Genomic DNA, 24630 nt, shown 5'->3' on the forward strand with positions numbered 1-24630 from the left:
CATTCAAGTGGTAATGAAGCCATTTAACAGGCATTTGCCAACCCCCACGTATATACTAAAACAACAAGGAGTCTGGTGGCACCTTAAAGACTAACAGATTTATTTGGGCATAAGCTTTCGTGAGTAAAAACCTCACATCTTCGGATGCTCACGAAAGCTTATGCCCAAATAAATCTGTTAGTCTTTAAGGTGCCACCAGACTCCTTGTTGTTTTTGTAGATACAGACTAACACGGCTACCTCCTGATACTTGACACGTATATACTGTCAGTTTCTGAATGTACTGACAAAAACAGTTGTGTATTACTGTAATATTTACTCAGAACATGTTAGTCTACGGGACCTTAGTTTAATATTTGCTTTAAAAATATTTAATTAGTGTGTTGCTGAAGATGATAAAATGACATCTCTAAAAATCCTTACACAGATTTTTAGATGCACTAGCTGAATATTCATCTTCAGCCTTAAATGCTTGGATCTTCAGACATATAGTTTTTTAAATAAATCCTTCAAAGGACCACCCTTATCTAAAATACACACTTTAATTTTAATTACTATAGTACAAAAAACGGCTTCCAAAGTCTTCCTGTCCTTTCTGTCCATCCCTGTCTCCCTTCAGTATCCTTTTTCTGCCTCATCCCTCCCCCCCCGGGCTGCCGTCGGGCCAAGAGGCACCAGTTTAATAATACTGCATAGGGCACCATAAATCCTAAGGACAGCCCTGTGCCTAACCCTCATCACTGCCCCAGTAAGGACCCCAACTTGATATGAGGTCCAACAATGTCCTCCTCTCTCATGTGTCCCTTCCTGTCCCTCACCATCTACCTACTGTCCCCTCTCTCTCTCTCTCTCGGTCTGTCTGTCTCAGCTTTCTGCCTAATCTGGAGACCAAAAGCACCACATGGACCAAACATAACAAGGTGAGACGGTCCATCCAGCTCTGCCCGTCAGGGAAGAACTGGCAGAGGTAAGGGACCTGAACAGACCAAATCAGATGATATCGCTGACTAGCCTCTTTGTATCCTGAGTACATGAACAAAAGCCCTATTTCCGCCAACTTTTACTATTCCATCTCTTCTCCTCTGTCTCTTTTTGTCAAAAGCAGGACTCAAATTGAACATCAAAAATAATTCTTCCTCACCAAGATGGGCTGCTTGACAGAGCAAGAGACTCTAACCCATATCCTCTATCTCTGAAAAAGGAATTGTTTGTTTTGCATAATCACTTAATTTCAATGCTTTTTGCCTTGTTTTGATTCTTTTCCTTTCGTGTATCTCAGTCAATACATTTCAGCCTTTGCCATGAGTTTTCTCGTGTGTTTGCCACAATAACTAAGCAGCCTAAGGTCTCTGTACTCAAGACCCCAAACCTTGTTTAAAATCAGAGGGGTAGCCGTGTTAGTCTGGAGCTGTAAAAAGCAAAAGAGTCCTGTGGCACCTTTAAGACTAACAGATGTATTGGAGCATAAGCTTTTGTGGGTGAATGATGAAGTGGGCATTCACCCACGAAAGCTTATGCTCCAATACATCTGTTAGTCTTAAAGGTGCCCCAGGACTCTCTGTTGCTTGTTTAAAATGGTTCATATTGTACAACAATAATCATGTTAACACCTCCTGTTCTCTGGGCCCACTTATTCCACCCAAACTGATACTACAGTTTCCCCTCAGCATCAAAAAAATGTTTTAGTTAAAGAAGTCAATGGGAGCTCTTGAGTGCTCAACACTAGTGGAAAAAATCAGACTATTTATTTAGGCACCTAACTATGGATTAGTGAGCCTAAGATTAGGCACATATATTGGCCAAGATTTTCTAAATTATTTAAATGTATGGGAGTCAGGAAAAGAAAAACATTTCTGATAGTAGCATTAACCCCCACAGTGCTCCAGTAAGGCCAGAACCTCAGCCAATTCATGCCAGCTGAGGATCTGTCTCATTACATTTATCATTTGCAGATGTACATCTATATATCTTGAATGTAGTGTTGTTGTGACTGCGTTGGTCCCAATAATAAAAGATAAAAACACCCTATCACCCATGGGTGAACACTTTTCCTGAAATGCTCAACTCCATATCTGACCTCTCTGTCCTTGTAATCAAAGAAAAACCTGCATAACATCTTCAAAAGATGAGACTGGGAGCTTAAATTCATAACCTTGCTAGACACTAAAAATTGTGGACTCAATAGAGATGCTGGTTTTATGTCTCATTCCCACAATCTATGATCCACTAACTCTCCTTTGTCCTAAGACTGCAGATGTGGTAATTGTCCACCGCATCTTGAACAGTCTCTTGCAACATATGTTAACTTCTTATGCTTAACAATCTGCTCCACCTTCTATTAGGCAGTGACACCCTGAGTACCTTTCCCAGACCTGAAAAAGAGCTGTGTGTAGTTCAAAAGTTTCTCTTTCACCAGCAGAGGTTGGTCCAATAAAAGATATTACCTCACCCACCTTGTCCCTATTTTGTATGTGTCCATGCAAGGGAAAAAGTGACTGGAGTGTGGGTCCTTGTTACACATTTTGAAGGGCTCTGCGAGGTATTTACTGTTTAAGAGGCCGAAGAGTAGGATTGACTATAATAATAGTACAGGTTCAGGGGCAGACTTTCAAAATGCACAAAGGGCAGTCAATGCAAGTCAATGGGAACTGGCATCTAATTCACTTTCATCTCTTGGAAGATCTCCCCCAATCACTGTGAAAACATTAACCTTTTCCTGATTTTTGGGTCTTTAATTTCATGTTGTATTAATATATTTTCTTAATTTTTTTTTTAGTGGAAAATCAAGAGAAACTGCCTCTGAGTTTACATATTTCAAGATGACCTGCAAAGTGAAACCTTTCTGCTATTAGTTTCTTATGACAGAGCGCTGAGGCCTGACAGGTGGGTCAGCACTCTGATCACTGTAGCCTGAATTAGTTTCCCAGTGATGGCTGATTGAGCAAGTAGCTAATCAGAAAGCTATGCTGGGGAGGCAAGGAACTAATTAGGCCTCAGTTGGCTAACCTGATAAACCAGAAAGGAAGTGTTACAAGAGGGGAAGACTGAGCCAGACTGAAACAGCTCCCAAAACAGGGAGAGCTCATTTCCTAGGGTCCTGGTAAAGAGGGACTAAAAACTGTAGGAATTAAAAACTGATGTTGCACTGTACTGGTGTTGGGAGAAGGGTATGTAATAAAATACAGATTGAACTCAAAGAAAGTGGGTGTGACCAGTTTCTGGGGCAGCAGAGGATGCGAACAGAGCATTGCCCTGACACATTGCTCCTTTAGGATAAGTAAATAAAGCAGCCTCAAGGATTTTATTTCCATGTATTTTTTGTTAGAAATAGACTTTTCCATTCTTTACAGGAGAACTTTAATAAAATCACTGGAAGATTAAATTAGTATTGCAGCCTTAAGTGATATCCTGAGCTAAATCTGTTTCCCCCCCAAACAGTCCCCAAGACTACCCAAAAATTGTTATTCTCTCTGTTCCTCTCCCCCATAAATCAAACAAAGGCTAGATTTTTTCTTAAACATAAATAGGGATTGTGTTTGTGTTTGAAGAGTTCAGTTTAGGATATAGCCTCGTGAGACATCACTAGTCTCCAAAGACAGGGAAGTGAAGACTATAGAAAATTGTCGTTTCTATTGCAAAATAAACTTAACAGCCACAGAAAGATGTCTTTGGGAAAAAATGATGAGGTAATCCCTCCAAGTCAGGAGGGATCAGTAGAGGGCAAAACAAATAGTTGCCTTTGCTCTTCAGAGAACCTTTAAGATATTCCCCTGCCTCTGCTCAAAGTTAAAGTATTACAAATAATAGGAGCCTGCATGATCTTGTGTGTTCAAAGTGATATTTATCAAATAGCACTGTCAGCTATTCATCAGCAATTTAAATTCACAGGACAACTTAATCTGGGATAAATAGTAATCGCACCTCACAAATGGCATGATGTTTCACTAACAGTCACGTCTGCAAACTCCTGGATTTAGAGTCCAGCTCTGTCCCTTTCTCGGGCATCTTCATTACTGAAAGATTTTCCAGGTCAAATTATGCCCTCAGATACACTTTGCAATCCCACTGTCATCAAAGAGGAGACCACTGAAACCCTGCCGCTTCAGCTTTCTGCAGGAGTGCCCCTTTACCAAGCAAATATAGGAGGAGAACATGGAAACGTCCTAAAGTCCAGGGGCTGATTTGTCATTTTGCCTGAGTAAGGCTTCTACCCTTTCCCCTTGTTCCTTTGAAAAGAAGTCACCCTTTCCTTTGTGGACTTCTCTTTGGCCTCTGCATCTATCTTACAGGACAGAACAAGGTGATGATTAGATGATTTTTTGTTTGGAAATTTTTAAAAGGGCAAAATATATGTTTTTCCCTTGTCCTTGGCTTTACCCATTGTACACTAAGGATGCCCTTCCCCTCTGTGGTGGTGGTGAGGGGGAAGGAGAGACAGGACGTTGATGATCTGAATCTAAGGGAAAACAAATGCTTCTCTGAACTTGTAAGTGTCTGAAATCATGTTTATACTGGTGGGGGAATCTAACTGCTCCTGTATTCCCAGATCCAAATGAGTGGAACCTGGGAGCAGAAAAGGTATTTTGCTCCTTCAGGAAGTCAGTTTTAGAAACTGCTTTGTGCAGTTCCTCAACCATCTTCTAACCATGTAAGCATTTATGCTTCACTTATCACTATAGAATCAAGAGATATCACAAAATAGAAAAGGATTAAAAAAAAATGAGGAAAGAGGCAATAATTGTACAGTCCTTCTAGCCCCCGCAGAAAAAGATTACAGAAGCTGCCCGAGGGCAAGGAGCTATGATGCAAGACATCCTGAAACAACACCACTGCTGCCTTGTGGATAAGGACCTGCCTCTGATGAAGCTAAGCGGACAAAACCTTTGCAAGGTAATCTGTGGTTTGGGGTGTAGGCTATAGGGAAGCTATGATGGCTGTGGAATGCCTATATAGCTATTCTACACTTCCTCCTTGCATTAATACAGTTGCCACATAGTTTCCAGATTCCAGACAACCCAACAGAGTAAGTCTTTTCTTCCCTATTGTATTGATTATAATTTGGGCGGGGGTGGGGGCTGGAAGAGGCAAAGTCTGGGAGGGAAGAATACAGGAGCACTGTTCTTTTCAGATTTCTACACTCATTGTCTAAGCTGTTAAAGAAGAGACTTGGCAGCCATGGACCATTAAAAACTCCTATAGTATTGCTGAGGAGGTCATGCTTAATGTTTGCCCTAAACGACTTCCTGAATAAGCTACTAGTCAAGAAAGTGCAGTGAGGGAACTGTATCTGACCTCCAAATTTAATCACTTGCAACCAAAAAAATAAATCACATATTAACTATGTCCCTTCTCATTCCCCAAAGCATTGCCAGGCATTTTTTATATCATCACAAAAATAAAACCACTCTGCTGAGGTTGTCTACCTATCCCTGACCACACAGTAGTGCTGTTCCTATTTGGAGATGAGGAACTGTATGTGGCAGAGCATAGGTGAGGAGTCTAATAGGAATAAAAGCAGGTGGTTAGAGATAGGAAGTTTGTGTTCCACAGTTTGCAGCAGTAGATCCTTTTCTCCTCTCCCCTTTGGATCTCCAAGAAGAACTTCATGCTAACTTGATGAGTCTCTCCTGGGTCATTCAGACCCACAGTCTTTCAGAAGTGGCACAGCTCAGATGACTATAGATGTGTTTGGACTGGGATCTGATATTGGAACCTAAGTAGTATTTTCACTCAGATCAAAATAAAATGAGAAGTATTATAATCAAGATACCAAGAGCCAACTTACCTTTTCAACTAGTTCCGTAGCTGTTATATTTGGATCATATGGAATGGGATCTCCAACATATGTGCGAAGTTTGACTGGGAACCCTCCATATGCAGGAATGAATAGCAATCGAGAATGTTCATAGAGCCACCTAAAAAACCCTGTGAATTAGAAAAAGGGGAGGGGAGGTTTACATTTTGAGAGAGAACCTTAGAAGTCAGCAGTGTCCCTGAATCACAATGGTGTCTGGACTGCAACTAAAACATTTTAAATGATATGGGTGTTTGATGAAAGGCTACATAAAGTAGGTCAAACAATATGCAGGCCACATACTCTGGAAAATAATTATCTACTCTTACATTACCTCCTGCGTATTCATTATCAGGTTAAATGGGTCACCATGTAGAGAACAATTAATGCTTAGTCCAATAAATGCATATTCAGATTAGATAACCCATGTGCACTTCAGTTTACATGACAAAGAAACAGTTACTAGAGTTAAAAGAGAAAAAAAGATTCGAAAGAAATTCACAAGACTAGTATTTCCCAGAAACAGTTGATTTTGAAAATATAAATAAAAGAAAACTCCAAGAATTTCAAAAGATGCATATAAAGTAAATCATACCTATTTTTCCAAATGTCCTATATCCTTCCCGAATATTCTGTGTAAACAAAGGGATGATGGGCTAAGAAATGAGGAAAAAGAAGTGGTAAGACTAAGTTCAGCCTCAGTTTTTGTTTTAAATATTTCATCATCTCTGTAGAGAGGCATTCTGCATCTATGTCATGAGTTATAGTCCACTTTACCATCCTATTAAATCAAAATGAAACTGATAAGTTATCATGACTAGAAACTCAAAAGGAGTCGCATGTTTGTCAGGAAAAACTACAGCTAGTTATGTACCAGGTGAGGCTCCATTTTCTGAGGGTTCTTAGAACCTCCCTCACATGTTGCTGTTATCACGATGAACACCAAAAGAACACTGACAGGATAACATTTAGAAGCAGAAAAAATAATTCCACAGATATCAGAATTATCAGTTTCATGAGTTTGTTCAGCAATTTTTTTCAGTGCCTAAGAAGTCAGAGTACTAGTGAGTTAGACAAGATAATAATAATAATCATCATCATCATCATCATCATCCAGACATATATTATTTTGGTAACAAAATCTTGCAAAAGTCCTATAGAAAACAGACTATGCAATGTAAGAGTCCCATTTTTACTATGAAACACCTGCAAATCTTGGGGAAGGGGACAAGAAAGGATGATCATGCGCAACTGAATGTTTCCTTTCTAATGCCTTTAATACTAAATAGTTTTAAGAAACTGTAATTTCTCAGAAAATTATTTCCCCTCAAATATGATACAGATTATTGTCTCTCTGACGCACATATTGAGCTAGTATAGGTCACATCATGTCACAGCAGAGGTTCTTCCTAAATAGGGTGACCAGATGTCCCAATTTTATAGGGACATGCCTGATTTTTTGGGTCTTTTTCTTATATAGGCTCCTATTACCCCCCACCCAGTCCTGATTTTTCACATTTGCTGGCTGGTCACCCTATTCCTAAATCTTATGTTGTGACAGTGTCTTCATTATTGTCATTATAGATCGAGTGCCAACAATGTACATGGCATGGTATAGAACTTTGCTTCCATTTCCATCACATGTCCTATGCTGCATAACCAGACACTAGAAAGTGGGGAGAGACTCATAACTTCCATGTTCTTACTATAGTATATTTGCCTGCTAGAAAGAACAGGCCCAATCCTCTTTTGCACCAGTTCTTCCTAAAGCTGGCTTAACCAGCCACATGTGGAGTTCCTCTGCCTATGAAGTGACCCAGAGACATCAGAGCAGCTCTCATTACACCTTCTTCTCCAACCCCCAGCATGGGGGAGGAGGAGTAGCTGGGGAAAAGGAAGCATGACTAGGGGGTGTCTACACCCTGGAGATCCATGGTTGCCATTATGGTCCCTTGAGGCCAAGGGCAGCCTACTTAAAATAGAGCATCCTCAAAGCGTCACCAACACTGAGGCCCAGTAGCCCCAGGGTCAGGAGAGTGCAAAGATGACAAATCTACTTTTGCACCTCCCATGTTGAGATGCACTGAGCACAGATCAGATACAGCCCAAGATCTGGGCCAAAATTTTTAAGAAAAGTTTTGAGATTTTCCATTTAAGTTGCTATTGTTTATTCCTAAATGTGCCTCCTGCAGGGAGAACTTACCATTTCTCAGTCCATTAATGTTTTTGGTATCATTTATAATTTTCTGTCAATAATTCTGTATTTTCAGGTAATGCCAAATTATATTTTCTAAGTCTCCTATCACACTGCACTACTTATGTGGCAGTAATTTCAGGAACAACAGGCTTATAGGGGTATGATAGAATCTATATTATGGAGACACAGACAGTAGGGCATCTACTCAGTTTTCCACTTAAAGCAAGGATTCAACCTGTTTGCTTTGTATGAAGAACTCCCAAATTTACAGCATGTAATTGTGACTAAAGATTGACTTGAAGACTCAGAAAACCCAATCTGATAATTTATAAAATGAGAAATTAATTAAAAGTGGGCCTTTAAGACATTATTATTTTAGTCCCCTCCACTAAAAAAATGTTAGTACTAACCCTTTAAATTTTTGAGATGGAAAAACAAGAATTCTCAAAATTGGAGATCTCTACTGCTTCTACAACAGCCCACACAAGGGCATGCTTTGATACAATATTGTCAATACCAACTTTATTCATCATATTTTTATACACAGACACACACACTCGCTCTTATGGTATGTATACATAAACTCTGTTCTGGAGCATGAATACAGACTATTTGAGTAAAATTATAATCTCTCTCGAGAATGTAGCTTGCACTATACCATCATTAATTGCAGTTCAGTGCTAGCTTTTAGGTATTTTTTTTTTCCTATTTCCCTACTTCTTTTTTAAAATAGTTAAGCTATCTTTAGTTCAAGGATCCAATTAAAGACCCCTATCACAAAATACCTTTGACATGTGGGTAAGGATCTAAGGACAAGTCAACAATTGAAATGCTGCATTGGTGAAGCCAGCTGTACCACAATAGTGCTTTAATAAAGACACTCTATGCTGATGGGAGACAGTGTAGTTAATTCACCTGCCCAAGAGGCAGTAGCTATGTTTACGGGAGAGGCTCTCCTGCTGACAAAGCACTGTCTACATTGGGAGTTACGATGGATTTTTCACACCCCTGAGCAACACAGTTATACTAATGTAAGTCTGTAGTGTAGACCAGACCTAAGGGAAGATTAACAAAAACTGTTTTATTCCACTGGGGAGACAAGGAGGGTGAGGTAATATCTTTCATTGGACCAGCTTCTGTTGGTGAGAGAGAGAAGCTTTTGAGCTACATAGAGCTCTTATTCAGGTCTTGTAAAGGTATTCCCAGCACCACAGCAAAATCATGGGTGGTGGCTGAAGTTTCCCCTGGGGAATGCTAGCTGCCTATCCTGCCTCTTCTACCCTCGGCCCCACACACACTCCACCCTCGGCCCCACTCCTACTCGACTCCAGGCCTGGCCCCCTCCTTGCTCGGCACCCGGTCCGCCACTCGCCTCCTCAACCCCTGGCCCGGTGCTCGCCTCCTCACCCCCTGGCCTGCTGCTTGCCTCCTTCCAGAGTGAAAAGCATGAGTATTGAAAGCTTCAGTTAAAGAGCTAGTCTCTGTAGCTAGCAGCTGTAATAGACTCATGTTTTGTGGCTTGGGCGCAGAGACGGGCATGTAACACACAATGATCAGTGGGTTAAACATATTTATATACACACACAAGAAACCACTCACCACTTTTGCATCTATGGCCACTTGAGCAAAGCCTTTGCGATTACCCCAAAGGAGGTTGTAGTTTTCATCACTAAAGAATGCTTCTCGACTTCCACCTGGTGAGACACCCAATAAGTTGCCTTTCTTCAGAATTTCAACACTTTCGTCTCTTCCACTATGCACTGCAGGGAACAGGTTAAAAAGCAGTTCTATTCCTGCAATAAACATAACCAGTAGAGATCAATATGGTACATTAGACCTCATTACATAATTATTACTTACACATATTGCAAATAAAACCCAATCAAAAACTCTCCAACACACACACGCCCACCCACCCCTTCAGCATTTTTTAAGTGCGTCTACATATTACATATCTGATAAAACTGGAGATGTCATAGTCACCAGTAATAAATCCGGTATAAATACTCAGATATAATTAGCGGTTACAGCTTCAACCCACAGTAGCATGGAAATGTACTTGCACTTTCCAAGTGTGGCAGAGTTCCAGCCATAATAACTAGCAGTGCCCATTGGAGAGCTCACGTATCCCTTCCTGCCCTTCCTTTCCCTGGTTCCGGAACAGTCTAGGGGCCAGGCTATAAAAGGGGCATGGTGATCCACAGCCACCTCTCCGGACATTTGGTACAGATGCTAAAACCCCTTGCATAGTTCTTCAGGTGGAGCTAAGGATAGGAGTTAATTTATAGTGTAGTCAGTTAGGGCAGTTTAGTTTTAACGTAAGAATTTTAATAAATAATTCAAATGGTGGCTCTGAAGAGGAAACCTGGATTCAAACATGTCTCCTGTCTGGAGGTGTTTTCCACATCAGATGCATATTCTGAATGCCTTACTTCCTTTGGCAAGGGATGCCCTTCATCGAAGTGCTCAATCTCTGTCATGTGTACTCCAAGAGCTAAGAAGGAGAGCCAGCTAACACAGAAGCTGAAAAGACATCAGATACAGAGGACAGGCAGAGAACATCCTCTGGGTCAGGATAAATAGAAACCTTATGGACCTCCATCCATTCTGATGGTACCTTCAACTCCAGCAGCCTCTGCTGTGCTACCTTCAAAAACAGGGAAGAATGTGGCTAAGAAGGTCTCCAAGTCTGTGGATCTGAATCAAGATGAGATAAATGTGCTTTGGAAATGGCCTCTGCTAGCAGAACCATTTCGAGAATGAGAACTTTATCTATGGCACATGGAAGTTCTGTGAGCAGAGCTAAGACACAGGTATGAAACCATTCAGAAACAGTGCATAACCAGGTTCCCAATACTTTTGACTCTTAAACCTGCGATTTAGGGAGTGCAACCACAGCCAGTGAGAACTGCTCTTGTGCAACATTCTGAATCCACCTCCCTACTCATTATCCCACAGTAATGGCTCAGATCCATCCTGCTTGAGTCCTCATCAGTCTTGGATCCAGCAAAAGATAGACTCATAGACTTAAAGGTCAGAAGGGACCATTGTGGTCATCTAGTCTGACCTCCCGCATTATGCAGGCCACAAAAGCTGACCCACCCACTTTCCCTTAACTCAGCTGTTGAAGTCTCCAGATCGTGATTTAAAGACTTCAAGTCGCAGAGAATCCTCCAGCTTGCGACCCCTGCCCAATGCTGCGGAGGAAGGCGAAAAACCTCCAGGGCCTCTGCCAATCTACCCTGGAGGAAAATTCCTTCCCGACCCCAAATATGGCGATCAGTAGAACCCCGAGCATACAGGCAAGATTCTCTAGCCAGACCCACATTTTACCAGCGATGGCACTTTATTACCTAATTGACTAAAATCACGTTATCAACAGCAAATAAGAGGAGCTCTTCTCCAATGCTCCCTTCTTTACCTCCAGAGGATAAGAAGAGAAGAGAGGAACGGCTATTTTCACCACTGGTTCTGCCCCTCAAGACACCTTTCAAGTCTCTGAATGTATTATTTCTATGATCAGTTCTACGAGGTCCACCACAGTCACCTCTATGCTCACCATCGGATACAAGATCGGAATAGCTATCAGCAGATACCATCATGCCCTTCTCGACTGCCTGATGGTAACAAGAAATATCAGAACCCTAAATCCTTTCAGCATTATGGTCAAGGGTATTAATCAGATCCAGTGACTGAATCCTGGCCAGAACGGCATTGACTGTTTTGACTCTGTTGGTTGGCTCCATATTACACGTATTACTTGTAACTCAAGAGACCACATAAAGGATGTCTATAACTACTGTAGGGGTCTGTGGCCATCGCTCCCCATCAGTCTTGGAGGGATGCCACGCACCCCACACTACCACTTATCTATAAAGGCAAGGCTCAATGGGGAATTAGCAGGGCTCTAGCCGTCGGGACGGGGCAGAGCAAGAAGCAATCTATAAGGCTCTGACCCTCTGGGCAGGGAAGAGCACTAAGTAGTCTATTGCCTACCCTCAGGCTCAGGAGGATAGGGAGAAAACACTGGCCTCTTGGCCTAAAGTAGGTAGACGGCCACCCCAGGGTGAGGCAGCCGCATGGGGTAGGTGGACCCAGGCCCACCCTACTCCACCAGGTCCTAGCCCAGGGTCCTAACAGTGGCGGATGGTTCTGCCACTGGGTCAGCGGGGATCCGTCTGAAACACACTGACCTGAATTCTGCCAACAAAACTGGACTATCATCTGGTATCCCTCTGCTACTTCCTACTACCCCTTTGGCATGTACCTCTATCTCCTGGGATTCCTGTATCTTCCCTGGGTACACAGCCAACGGCAGTCCCAATAGCTCCACCGGGTCCTGGTACATCCTCAGCACAGCAGAGCTCCATCTCAGGCATGGGGCTCGGCAGCAGGAAAGCAACGTCTACTTCCTTTTCCGGCTCTCGTGCAACTGAGCTGCAGGACCCACCTTTTAAGCTTCCTGTACTGTCCCTCTGCTTCCTGCGGGGTGGGTGTGGCTTACCTAGCTCTGCCCACCATGGGATGGAGAGTGGTTTATCCCCATTAGTCTCAGAGGGAGGCCACGCCCCTCTCACTACAACTACCTTTTCTGAATCGGAGATTCTCAGACCTGACTATGGAAGGTAATTATCACCCTCAATTGCCTTCTGTGACAGCAAACACTTTGTCTGAAGAGGAGGAACATATTCAGATACAAGACATTCAAATCCAGGCCAATAACTTCCCCAAAATAATTGCTAGAGCAGGGGTTGTCAAACTGGGGGTCGGGACCCCTTGGGAGGGGGGGGGGTCGCAAGCTGTCACAGACCACTAAACTTCTCCAAAATAATTCCTAGAGGATATATTATAGAAAAACACCCAATCTTGATATGAAAATTGTCAGTGATGGAAACTCCATCGCAACACTTGGTAAATTTCTCTAATGGTTAATTATCTTCATTGTTAAAAATGTACACCTTATCTCCAGTGTGAATTTGTCTAGTTTCATCTTCCAGCTATTGGATCGTATTATACCCCTCTCTGCTAGACTGAAGAGCTCAATATTAAATATTTGTTCCCAATCTAGGTACTTATTGACTATAATCAAGTTACCTCTTAACCTTCTCTTTGTTAAGTTAAATAGATTGAGCTGTGAGTCTCTCACTATAAGGCATGTTGTCTAATCCTTTAATCATTCTTGTGTCTCTTCTCTGAACCCTCTCTGATTTATCAACATCCTTCTTGAATTGTGAGCACCAGAACTGGACACAGTACTCCAGCAGCGGTAACAGCAGTGCCAAATACAGAGGTAAAATAGCCTCTCTACTCCTACTCGACATTCCCGCTTATTCATCCAAGGATCGCATTAGTCCTTTTGGCCAGAGCATCACCCTGGGAGGTCATGTTCAGCAGATGATCCACCATGACCCCCAAATCTTTTTCAGAGTCACTGCTTTCCAGGATGGAGTATCCCATCCTGTCAGTACAGCCGATGTTCTTTGTTCCTAGAGGTATACATTTACATTAAGCTGTATTAAAACACATATTGTTTGCTTCTGCCCAGTTTATGAAGTGGTCCTCATTGCTCTCAATCAGTGACCTGTCCTCTTCATTATTTACTACTCCCCCAATTTGTGTCATCTGCAAACTTAATCACGGATGATTTTATGTTTTCTCCCAGGTCACTGATAAACATGTTAAATAGTATAGGACCAAGAACCGATCCCTCTGGGACCCCACTGGAAATACACCCACTCAATGACAATCCCTGTTAACAATTATATTTTGAGACCTATCAATTCACAACCCCTTTCCAAAGCATTTGGAAACACATCTATGTCATCCCCTTCCTTAAAATGAGGAAGTAATTTGGAGTCTATACCACCTACCAGGACCTGAGGACTAGTTCTACCTACTGCAGAGGTGGGGAAATTACGGTCCGCGGGACCCGCCTGCCCGGCCCCTGAGCTCCTGGCCCGGGAGGCTAGCACCCGGCCCCTCCCCTACTGTTTCCCCTCCCCCGCAGCCTCAGCTCACTGCGCCGCCAGTGCAATGCTCTGGGCAGCAGCGCAGTTGCAGAGCCACGACCTGACCCGGTGCTCTGTGCTGTGCGATGGTGTGGCTGGCTCCAGCTGGGCAGCGCAGCTGCCTGTCCTGGTGCTCTGGGAGGTGTGGCTGTAGCGCCGCCAGTCACCGGTGCTCCAGGCAGTGCGGTAAGGGTACGAGGAGGTTGGATAGAGGGCAGGGGAGTTCGGGGTGGTGGTCAGGGGGCGGGGCAGTCAGAGGGCGGGGAACGGGGAGGTTGAATGGGGGCAGGGGTCCCGGGGAAGCAATCAGGAATGTGAGGGGGGGTTGGATGGGACGACGGGGGGCAGTCGGGGACAGAGAGCAGGGGGGGGGTGGATGGGGCAGGACTCCCGGGGGGGCTATGCCACACCTGGCTGTTTGGGGAGGCACAGCCTCCCCTAACCGGCCCTACATGCAATTTCGAAAACCCGATGTGGCCCTCAGGCCAAAAAGTTTGCCCGCCCCTGACCTACTGGATAAGGACTTTGAAGCAGTTTGTCTTTCTTTCTCTCCTCATGCTGGTACTACTTCTCCTTTTCTTCTCTCTTATACTTATGCTGTTTCTCCTGGTCTTCTCTCTCTTGTTCCCGGTCCGCTAGCTGCTGCATTTCCAGATGCAGTTTGTCCCTTTCCAGCTGAAGATTCTCCTGATCTACTTGTAGATCCGTCTCTGATCCCAGTTGCAGTGATGCACTCAGACTGCATAGAAAAGAGGTAGTGCCTCTGCCAGCCACTTTCCTGCTTTCCTCCAAGGAGCTGGCTCCAAGATTTACCCTGCCAGCTGTACCCTCTGTCAGTGGGCTGGAAATTCCCTGCAGACCTGGACCATTATTCCTCTTCTGTTCATTAGAATACAGCAAACCTACTAACTGTGTTTTCATCAGGTCCTCAATGCTGAGCTGCCTTTCTGTGCACACCTCAACCAGCCAAGGTCTCCTCAGCTGTTCATAATTCATCTTCCCCTGTCTCTTTTCACAAAGACTTTCGCAAAAAGATTGAGACTTTTCTCTGTTCTTCTCCTTTCTAGGATACTTACTTCCACTGCTGTGGAAACTTTGCAATTCACACTGATACAGATCACACACACACAGAGCCATCATATATGTCACAGTTCAGGGCACCTGTATATCCCCTCAGTGGTCCAGCAAGGGCACCCACTCTCGAGCTTCTGGCTCCCCAGCCATTGCCTTTGGATTGAGCATTGGGTGGAGACATGCATCTCTCTCCTTTCTGATCAGGCTATTTCCAGGGCTGAACCACCCCTGACAAAACACAGACTGCCTAAGCAGGCTTGTTTTGCCTTCTCTTCAGAGATGGTTAACAGTGTAATTACCACTATTAATCTACCAAACATCTCTTTTTAAACAAGCCTGTTTTAGTCTTAACACAAAAGCAATACAGAGAAAACACGTTAAAAACAACACAAAGACCTACATGCGTGCTAATAAGCTTACTAGAGATCACTCCAAGGGCTCTGGCAGCAGCAATCCTTCAAACCCCACACGGGTTTTCCTATGGTTTCAAATTCATGACACCCTTTGCTCAGAACAGGAACCCAGACTTTTGGGGCCTAAGTAGGCCAAAGTCCTTCCAACCCTTCCCTAAGGATTGGGACCTTCCGTGGACCACAGATCCTGTCCGACTGCTGGATCAGAAAGAAGGCCCTGAATCAGTTTACCACCAGACCATTTAACCAAAAACCCTTCCTTTGTCTCTTGGTCCCTGAAGAATCCAGTTTGAACTAGTTTAGGCAAACCTCGCCAGTGGCTGGTGCTTCTCTAGAGATTTTGGAACCTGTGTGACTTTGACTAATCACCCCATATCGTTTGTAGTTCTGGGGGGAGCTATATTTACCCTTGCCATGGAAATACACGCAATCCCTGCCCCGTGAGGATACATAAATAATTCATTTCATACAATAGGTTCCAAAGATTTTAAAACTTGATTCAGTAAAGTTCATCCAGGATATTTCAGGAGATTACCCTATTTATCACACATCCCATGACTGTGAATATGCAGAGTCCATCTTGAAGAATCTCAGTTACAAGTAACCAATCTTCATTTTCAGAACATCAATTGGAAGAAGCCAGGAAAACAAAATTATTAAAGAAAACGTGCTGGAAGACTACATACAAAGACTATAGGCAAAATTCACCCTTGGTACAACTTCATTAACTTCAATGGAATTACATCAAGGATAGATTTTGCCTTCCGAGTCCAAATGTGCTTGTGTAATGCAAGTTACTGGTTCCTAATGACAACCTTAACAATGACATAGGATTTCTATTTAAGAACAATGGAGCAATTTACCACACTGAGAAAATAAGTTTGTTAGAATAGTTTATATTTTAGGATTGGCTCTAAAAGAGCTAATAATAAAACTCGTTAAATGTTGCCTTCTTCCAATTTATAACAGTCAATCATACCAATAAAAAGAGAACAGAAAGAACATAGTTCATTTTTATGTTAAACCTACATGCAAAGTTTCTTGAAATCTAGAAACCTTTAGCTATAATGAAATTCAAAAGACCACAGAGTTTCTCAAATGCTTGAAATTATACTATTTTCTGTAGTGCATACCTGGAAAGCATTTTGTTTAAGTCTTAATATTTGTTATAATGTATGTATCTCTAAAATGGTATGAATTAATATCTCAGAATTCAAAATATTACTAACTCTCTTATTTACAATAAAAATACTTTACCTGGTAACATAGCAAAGAAGCGATCAACTGCTGAGTAACAAAGTCTTCCCGTCTGTATATAAAGATTACTGATAAAGTAGCAGTAATCTAGAGGAATGGCTCCATGGTAATAAACTATAAGCCCTGGTCCTTCCGGAATTTTTTCAATACCATGAAGCTCATAACCTGTCAAGAGTACAAAGTACAATAGTTTCAATACTAGCTTTATACCAGTCAACCTGTAATATAACATAAACTCCTTACTAGAGTTGTGGAAACTCTTGATGATATGTGAGGAAGCTGTACCAGGAGTAAGTTTTAGCATAACAATTAACTCTTGGTTCTGATAGTCAAACATTTCACTTGATAGTCAAAATGCAGTGAGAAAATGGCAGCCTTATTCTTGATTTCCTGCATCACTGAACCATATGTCAGCCCACAGAGGCCTAAAGTATTGGTGCAGTCTTGAGTCATTGTTCTTATTTTTGTAATTGTGACCATAATCGAAAAGGAGTCAGAAATCAAGGAAAAAATTCTTACCTGTAAATGGCATTTGTGACATACCCAGAGTACAATCTAGACTGGTGAGTAGCTGTTCCACGCCTGCCTGGTGTGCCCTTTACACTGCTTTGCGGCTGTAGCTTCCCATCAGGACTGCTCACAAACAGCCTCCAGCATGTAAGTCACTCCCAGCTATGTCTGTGTGCACTTGCAGCCTGCCAGTCACACCTAGGCTTTTACCAGCCTGAATTATGCTGCAGGGTGATGCCAGCATACTCCCAGTCCCAGATTTTCCCCAGAAATGTATGTCTTCTACTGCCCAGCCCTTCTCTGGACAATACAGGTTTATAGATAGTCCATCATTCTATTAACAGAAATGATATGCACAAATCTTGTTATCTCAAGTGGAGTTTCCCAAACACTTCAATTCAAACACACTAGTTTAAATAAAACAAGTTTATTAACTACAAAGAGAGAGATTTTAAGTGAATACAAGGAATAAGGCATAAAAGTCAGAAATGGTTAGAAGAAAATTAAAATGCAAATAGTTCCTAATTTAACAAACTATGTTAAATTCAAAGCAAAGTTATTCTTACCACATGTTCTCAACAGTCTTACTGACCAAACTCCTAAGGCCAGGACCCCTTCTTCTGTGTAATGGCTGTTTCCTTTTTTCCTTCTAGTGCACTGAATTGATGGACAGAGAATGAGAGAAGAGGTTGGGTGGGGTCCTGTGGGGTGTCTGCCCCCTTCTTTTTTATCGGCCTGTCCTCCACTTGAGAAGTATTTCTACCTGGGAGCATGGTGCCGGGAAAACTGTGTACACAGGAACCTTTGCTAAAATGTACATTTTCTGCCCATGACCTTTTTCCTGCCTGTGAATAGCCACTTATCAGGTAATGGCCCATTGACCTTGTTTATACCTGGCTGATGCATTAGCTTAACCTTTGTTCTGAGGAACTGGTTTTACCACTCCCCAGTCTTGGAACATGTTTTAGTACCATCATACAGTGGAATCTTATAACTTTACATACAATGTTACCACACATATTTTGCCAGGACAATAATGACCATCAGATTATGAGTTTTCAAATGATACCTCAGAAGGCATACTTTGTGAAAAGATTATTATAATAGTGTAAATACAAGCGTACAGTCCATCACAGTATTCAACTAAAGATCCAGGCTATTCTCTAACTTGATGGGCTTTTTGTTCATGCCACACTTGGATAGTGTGACGCTCTGTACCTCGGGGGGACACCCAGCACTCCCATGTTCATTCTTGTAAAATGATTGTGTGGTATCCAATGCAAAGTTTGTCATGTTGGGTGTCTTCGGAAGGCTCATGATGCACTAAGCATTGTTGTTATAGTAATTGTTACAGTAATGTTATAGGTTATAATTTCATCTATATAATTATGAGGCTGAAAATGTATCCTCGTGGCTTAAAATAAGCCCAGGCAAAAACTCTCCAAGAGCAGAGAGGCAGTTCACACCTCATCAGGGCAGGTATGAGACAAACCTAGTCCAGCCTCACAGGAACAAAGGACGCTGGCCTGGGCAGCAACAAAAGGATCTGTTCGAGTGAGTCACACACCCCCCCTTTCTTTGGTCAGTATGGGACTGCGATGAGGTAATGCTCACCTGACTCTGAAGGGGGAGGGGACAAAGCCAAGAGAGAAGAAAGAACAGGATAAAAGGGAGAGAAGTTTGCCATGCTCTCTCTCTCTCTCTTCCACCTAAATCTACAGACACCACACCAAGCGACTGAAGCGCTGATTGAAGGGGAGAACCTGGCTGAAGAGCAACCAGTCAGCCTGTGGTGAGACACATCTAAGTTTGTAAAGACATTGAAAGTGTTGCTTTTATTTCATTTGACCAAATCTGACTTGTTATGCTTTGACTTATAATCACTTAAAATCTATCTTCATAGTTAATAAATGTTTGTTTATTCTACCTGAAGCAGTGCGTTTGGTTTGAAGCATGTCAGAAACTCCCCTTGGGATAACAAGCCTGGTACATATCAATTTCTTTGTTAAATTGACAAACTCATATAAGCTTGCAGTGTCCAGTGGGCATAACTAGACACTGCAAGACGGAGGTTCCTAGGGTTGTGTCTGGGACCGGAGATATTGGCTAGTGTCATTCAGTTGCACAATCCAAGGAGCAGCTCACATGCTAGAGGCAGTGCATGAACAGCCCAGGAGTGGGGGGTTCTCACAGCAGAGCAGGGTAAGGCTGGTTCCCAGAGTCAAGGATTGGAGTGACCTAGCAGATCACCGGTCCCGATAACACCAGAGGGGAACATCACAGATAGTTATTAGCAACCAATGAAACTACAGAATGTTGAGCATCAATTCAAATGAATAAGCCTTCTGCTAGTTTTCCAGACTTATGTATGCTAAAGCTCTAAAAACTAAAAACAATTCAAACCTCGATGAGAGGCACATGGATGGGATAAAAAAAAAATTGCACTCAAGGAAAATCTAAAGTGCGGAAAAATATATCTAGAACTCAAAAGTGAAATCATTAGTAAAAACAAACCCCAAAAACAAAATAGAACCATGAAGCCAATGTTCACTGAAAGGATGTCAAAGACTAGAACAGTAATAAAACAATAGAAAAATCACTGCATAATTAGAATGACTATAGGGCTGGAAATACAAAGAAAGGCCTAGTGAACTGAAACATACCATGTCCTATTAACTATCTTTAACTGTTCAACTTGACCTAACAATGCACCAGCTCAAGTATTGGCTTTGGAGATGCTGGGTTATTTCCTCCAGCTTCAGATTGGTGGATGACAGCTCAGAGATCAGTGACAATCAGAGATATGTGAAGGGCCATAGTTTTCCTCTAAACCTTCTCATGACTGCAGAGGCCTTAGGAAAATACACTGGAGGAGGTCTGGAACACTGGGGAAGAGCTCAGCATTTGCACAGTCTATTCGCTGCAAAGCAATGTGAGAATGAAAAGCTAAGAAGAGGCTTGAGATCAAAGTCTCAAATGGCTTTCAAAAATTCAGTAATCTCATTGGTCACTTGTGCCTATTCAAGTGTGATGTACACAGAAAACCCATCAAGTTAGAATCTGGCCTTCTTCACTCAGAGCCAGAGAGGATAGATGGGAAAATGCTTTTGGTAGATCAGGGTTTAACATGATAAATTTCAGTCACTGAGGGCGATGCAGTTGATGGCTCAGATTCTAATCCTGATCAGTTGCAATAAAATGAGCTGTCATGGAAATTGCTTATCAAATCTACTCCATCAGAAAGAACCTATGGTATTGTTTCCCTGTTAGCTTTCACTACTATAATCTTTTTTGATTTAGTACAAAGTACAGTCATGAACAGTTATATTGTATTTTCCACATTAGAAGCCTGAAATCATACTTGTCCATACTCTGAAGTGGCTAAATTTTCCCCAATAATCTACTTTTACAACTAAACCTAATGATTTTCTTTTACATCCTTTAGTTTATCCTAATTATTTTTCTTGATGCAACATGAAGTATAGCTGCATTAGGCTGATCATTATTCCTAAATTATGAATCCTAGGACAATTTTGCACACATGGGGCCTAATGCAATAGCCTTTGAAGTCAACATAAGAAGCCCCATTTATGTCAGTGCCCATAGTGGGAAATTCACCTTGGAAGGCCTGCACAAGCCTTTTGCACAATTTAATCCCAAGAGTGGAGCTGCTGGAAAGTGGTAACATAGAAAATGCCACATGGGATTAAACCAATGGTCCATCTAGTTCAGTATCCTGTTTCTAACAGTGATCAGCAGAAGATCTCTAAACCTCCACAATGAACCATTACGAAAAAACATATCTGGAGAACCACAGAGTTAAAAGTTGGCTTGTGTACTGAAGCACATGAGTTTATATGCTTAACACATTTTCAGCAGCATAGAATTGTGGATATATTTATTCAGATAAGACTGTCTAATCCTCTTTGCCTTCATAATACACTGTGGCACTTAGTTCCCCAGTTTCATGATGCATTGCAAAAATATTTTTTCTTTATCATTTTAAATTTGTTGCTTTTAATTTCATTTGTGTCTCCCTTCTTGTATTATGGTGAAAATGTAACTAGAAGCACATGATTTACCTTATTTTTACTGTTCAATAGTTTCTCTCTAAACTATATAGTCTTAATAATTTTAATCTTTCATCAAGCTTTTCCATGGCTCATCATCTGCAGTGTCCTTTTTGGAACCTATTCTATTTCTACTATATTCCCACTTATGGTTTCGATTTACAAGCAGTGCTGATAATAGTCCGTAGGCATGAACAGAGTCCCCACTGAACAGTGACTGAAGCAGCACTCTCCCGAATGTAGCGTCAGTCCTAGTGACCAAATCCAGAGCATAATGCCTGGAGAAAAAGTGTGTACAGAATTCCAGGTTGCAACTCTTCACATTTCAGCAACAGGGACCTGCTTATGGCAAGCAAAAGAAGTTGCAACAGCTCTAGTAGAATGTGATTGTACTGAAGTAGGTACAGGAATTTCTGCTAATATGTAACATTCAACAATACATTGTTTAATTCATCTAGCAATAATCTGAGAAGAAACCATAAAACCCATATGATTCTTAGAATAAGACACAAATAATACATGATTTTCAAAAACTTTTAGTTCGATCTAGCTAATGAGCAAGGGCCCTTCTCACATCCAAAGTATGTAAATAAAATAAATTCCTCCTTATTAGAATGTGGCTTTTGGAAAGATATCAGCAAATTAATTCTCTGATGGATATGAAAAGAAGGTATTTGCAACAAATGTGATGAATCAATATATGAAATTACGTGTTCTTTAAATCGAGAATTGTGAACAAATTGATAACTGAACCTGAAGGGATTATGGAAGCCAAAGTTAACATGCAGAACCAAATCTTCTGAATGTATTTGTTAATTTGATTCTTACATCAAAAATTGGATGGAACCCCCCATCCTTTTTCTGCACCAGTGTCAGGCTCCACTGGTATTGAAACCAGGAGTCCTGGGAGTTATCTCACTCCAGTCCTCCACCTCGCAGCTCACAGATAGCAGCTGGGACTGGGGTCCATGAAGCCCAACTGGGGCATAATCCACATCCCTACACTCTGATGAGGAGAGCTCCAAGGCTCCTGGTTGTGCCACAATCACTCAATCACTGTAGAATATATATAAAATTCAAGTCAGCTTAAGTTTGGTTAAGGGAACGTGTTGTAAAGAAGGGCCCTAATTTGCATGTAAAAGAAAGGCCTTGAAAATAATTAGTTATAAGGCCAGACAGAATGAAGTAGGGTTCAAAGAATAACTAATGAAATAAAGGGAATTTTCTAATAAGGAGGCTTCTGACCAATAGGGGTGATTGCAGATGGTTTTAAATAAGAAAGAGAATCTGTCTCAGAAGGAGCCAGCATGGACCTTCCACCCCACACAGCAGTGTTCTCTCAAAAATTAGGGCCAATGTGAACCCAGGTGCAGTAGAAAAAAACCTGTTGGTCAGCAAGAAGAAAGGGATGATATAGGGAAGAAAGGCCTTGGGGAGAAAGGAAATTGTAAATCTTATCTGAATTAAAACTGGAAATAAGGGTGAACTCTCTCAAACTGGATTTTAGCTGAAGTCAGTAATTAGCAATGACATCCCTTGTTTGTGAAAGGATATAAAAAAGTAAACTCTTAAAAGGTTCATTGCCAATACCTGCCTGACCACACTGAAGCCAACCAATATGGATCTAAGCACCCCTGAGTTTAGCCCATTTGTAAGTATCTTGATTAAGTGCTTATAAATGTTGTTACTGTTTAAATGTAGTAAATTGCTTATTATTTAGGCTTTTTAGGCATGTTTAGAGCAATTGTATCAATACCATTTGGCCTCTGAATTTAATAAAGGAATTTATGGTTAAATTAGTGTTATAATATGCTGCCTAAAAAATAATTCCAACAATCGTGCGATCAAATCTGAGGTCCAGTGTTTCGAGACAAAGATGTCATGAAGGCAGCAGGTTGCTTAGATATAGGACTTGACTTAAATAACCTCTTCTTATGTTGGCTCTGGAAGGATGTCAATTAGTGATACTACTGACATCTTAGATTAGGCAAAAAATAAGATGAAGACGACTTGGGACAGAATTGCCTCCGATAACAAAAAGAAGGAGTGGAAGGTCTCCTCTTGTCAGAAGAAATCGAGCCCAGAAAATGGGCTGTTGATCTTGCCTCCTTTAGCTATTCCAGCAACTCATCTGTCTTTTCTCTGAGAAGATCATCCCCTTTGAAGGACAGATCCTCTAGTTTAAGTCTGGTATCCAGGGCCAGAGAAGAGCAGCAAAGCCAAGCACGTCTCCTCATAGCAGGAGTCAATATTCTAGCAGCAGTGTCTGCGGCATCAAAGGAAGCCCTAAGTCCTTAACCACATTCTGGGGAAAGAGTAACAATGTCCTCTGTTCTTTTCTTTCTTTCAGATGAAGTAGCAGATCTCAAAACCAGTGACGCTTACCCAAGGAACAATCAGAAGCTAAACAGTGAACTTCAGCTATCACCATCACAGCATGCTTCAGAACCAAAGATGGAGCTGGAACCGAAACTGGAATTTTGGCCAAAGCCAAAGACTTAGATGGCACCAGATCCAACGCAGGATACAATCTATCATCCTAATTGCCAGAGCTGAAGGTGAAGATCTAGATTTTAGAATTGTAGCAGTTCTGTCATATTGGCTGGATCTGATAAATCCGAGGCATGGAATCTGGCACTGCTAACAGTGGCTGATTTGTCCTTAGGCCTCTTTTGCTTGTAACTGTAACAGCCGGAGCCAAAGACATGGACAGCATCACATCCAATACAAGACTCAAATCCATCCTGCTAGTTTCTGAAGAAAAGACTGGAACCAACCAGGATTTCGAAGCCGTGAAGGCTCTGTTGGAATTGGATGGATCCAAGAAGTCTGATGCATGAGATACACCACAGCTGAGAGTGGCCATCTTATCCCTCCACTTTTTCTCTGGATGCAAGACTGCTGAAGCCAACCACGTGGCCCTCAGTTCTGACATAGGTAGCTTCAGAGGTAGCAGTGGGAACCAAATCTGGACCTCATGGGGCTCCAATTCCTGGAGCACTTCAACTGTTTTGACTTACTGTAAGCCACAGGAGTCAAGACTGGCCTCTTGGACCCTGGATCCAACACTTGTCCAGATCCAGAGGGATGAGAAGAGGGAGCTGTAATTGAGCCTGTCTGTCCTTGCAGACTCTAAGTCTAAAAGTCTGGCAAATAGAACACCTAGAAAGAGAGCAGCCCTCTCCCAGGCACTTGAGGTACCCACATGTGGTCATCAGACACGGGGAAGACAGTGAGGCATGAAGCACACCTCTTGAATCCCATCTTCTTCTTCAGTTCTGCCATAACCTGGAACCGAGCTACGCACT

At 42.1% G+C, this 24630-nt stretch overlaps 1 protein-coding gene across 1 annotated transcript in view; it reads right to left on the reverse strand.

Moving 5' to 3' along the window:
- LOC112108160 (transmembrane protein 68-like) overlaps positions 1-24630 on the reverse strand; it is a 112195-nt gene that overhangs the window by 73201 nt on the left and 14364 nt on the right. The window contains exons 2-5 of the mRNA XM_026647340.1: positions 16743-16907; positions 9590-9783; positions 6389-6449; positions 5785-5924 (exon numbers count right to left, since the gene is read on the reverse strand). Coding sequence (XP_026503125.1) covers positions 5785-5924; positions 6389-6449; positions 9590-9783; positions 16743-16907 — 560 coding nt within the window. The remainder of the gene's footprint in view (positions 1-5784; positions 5925-6388; positions 6450-9589; positions 9784-16742; positions 16908-24630) is intronic.

The sequence above is a fragment of the Terrapene carolina genome, unplaced genomic scaffold (genome assembly GCF_002925995.2).
Source record: "Terrapene carolina triunguis isolate 2854851 unplaced genomic scaffold, T_m_triunguis-2.0 Scaffold58, whole genome shotgun sequence".
NCBI lineage: Eukaryota > Metazoa > Chordata > Testudines > Emydidae > Terrapene > Terrapene triunguis.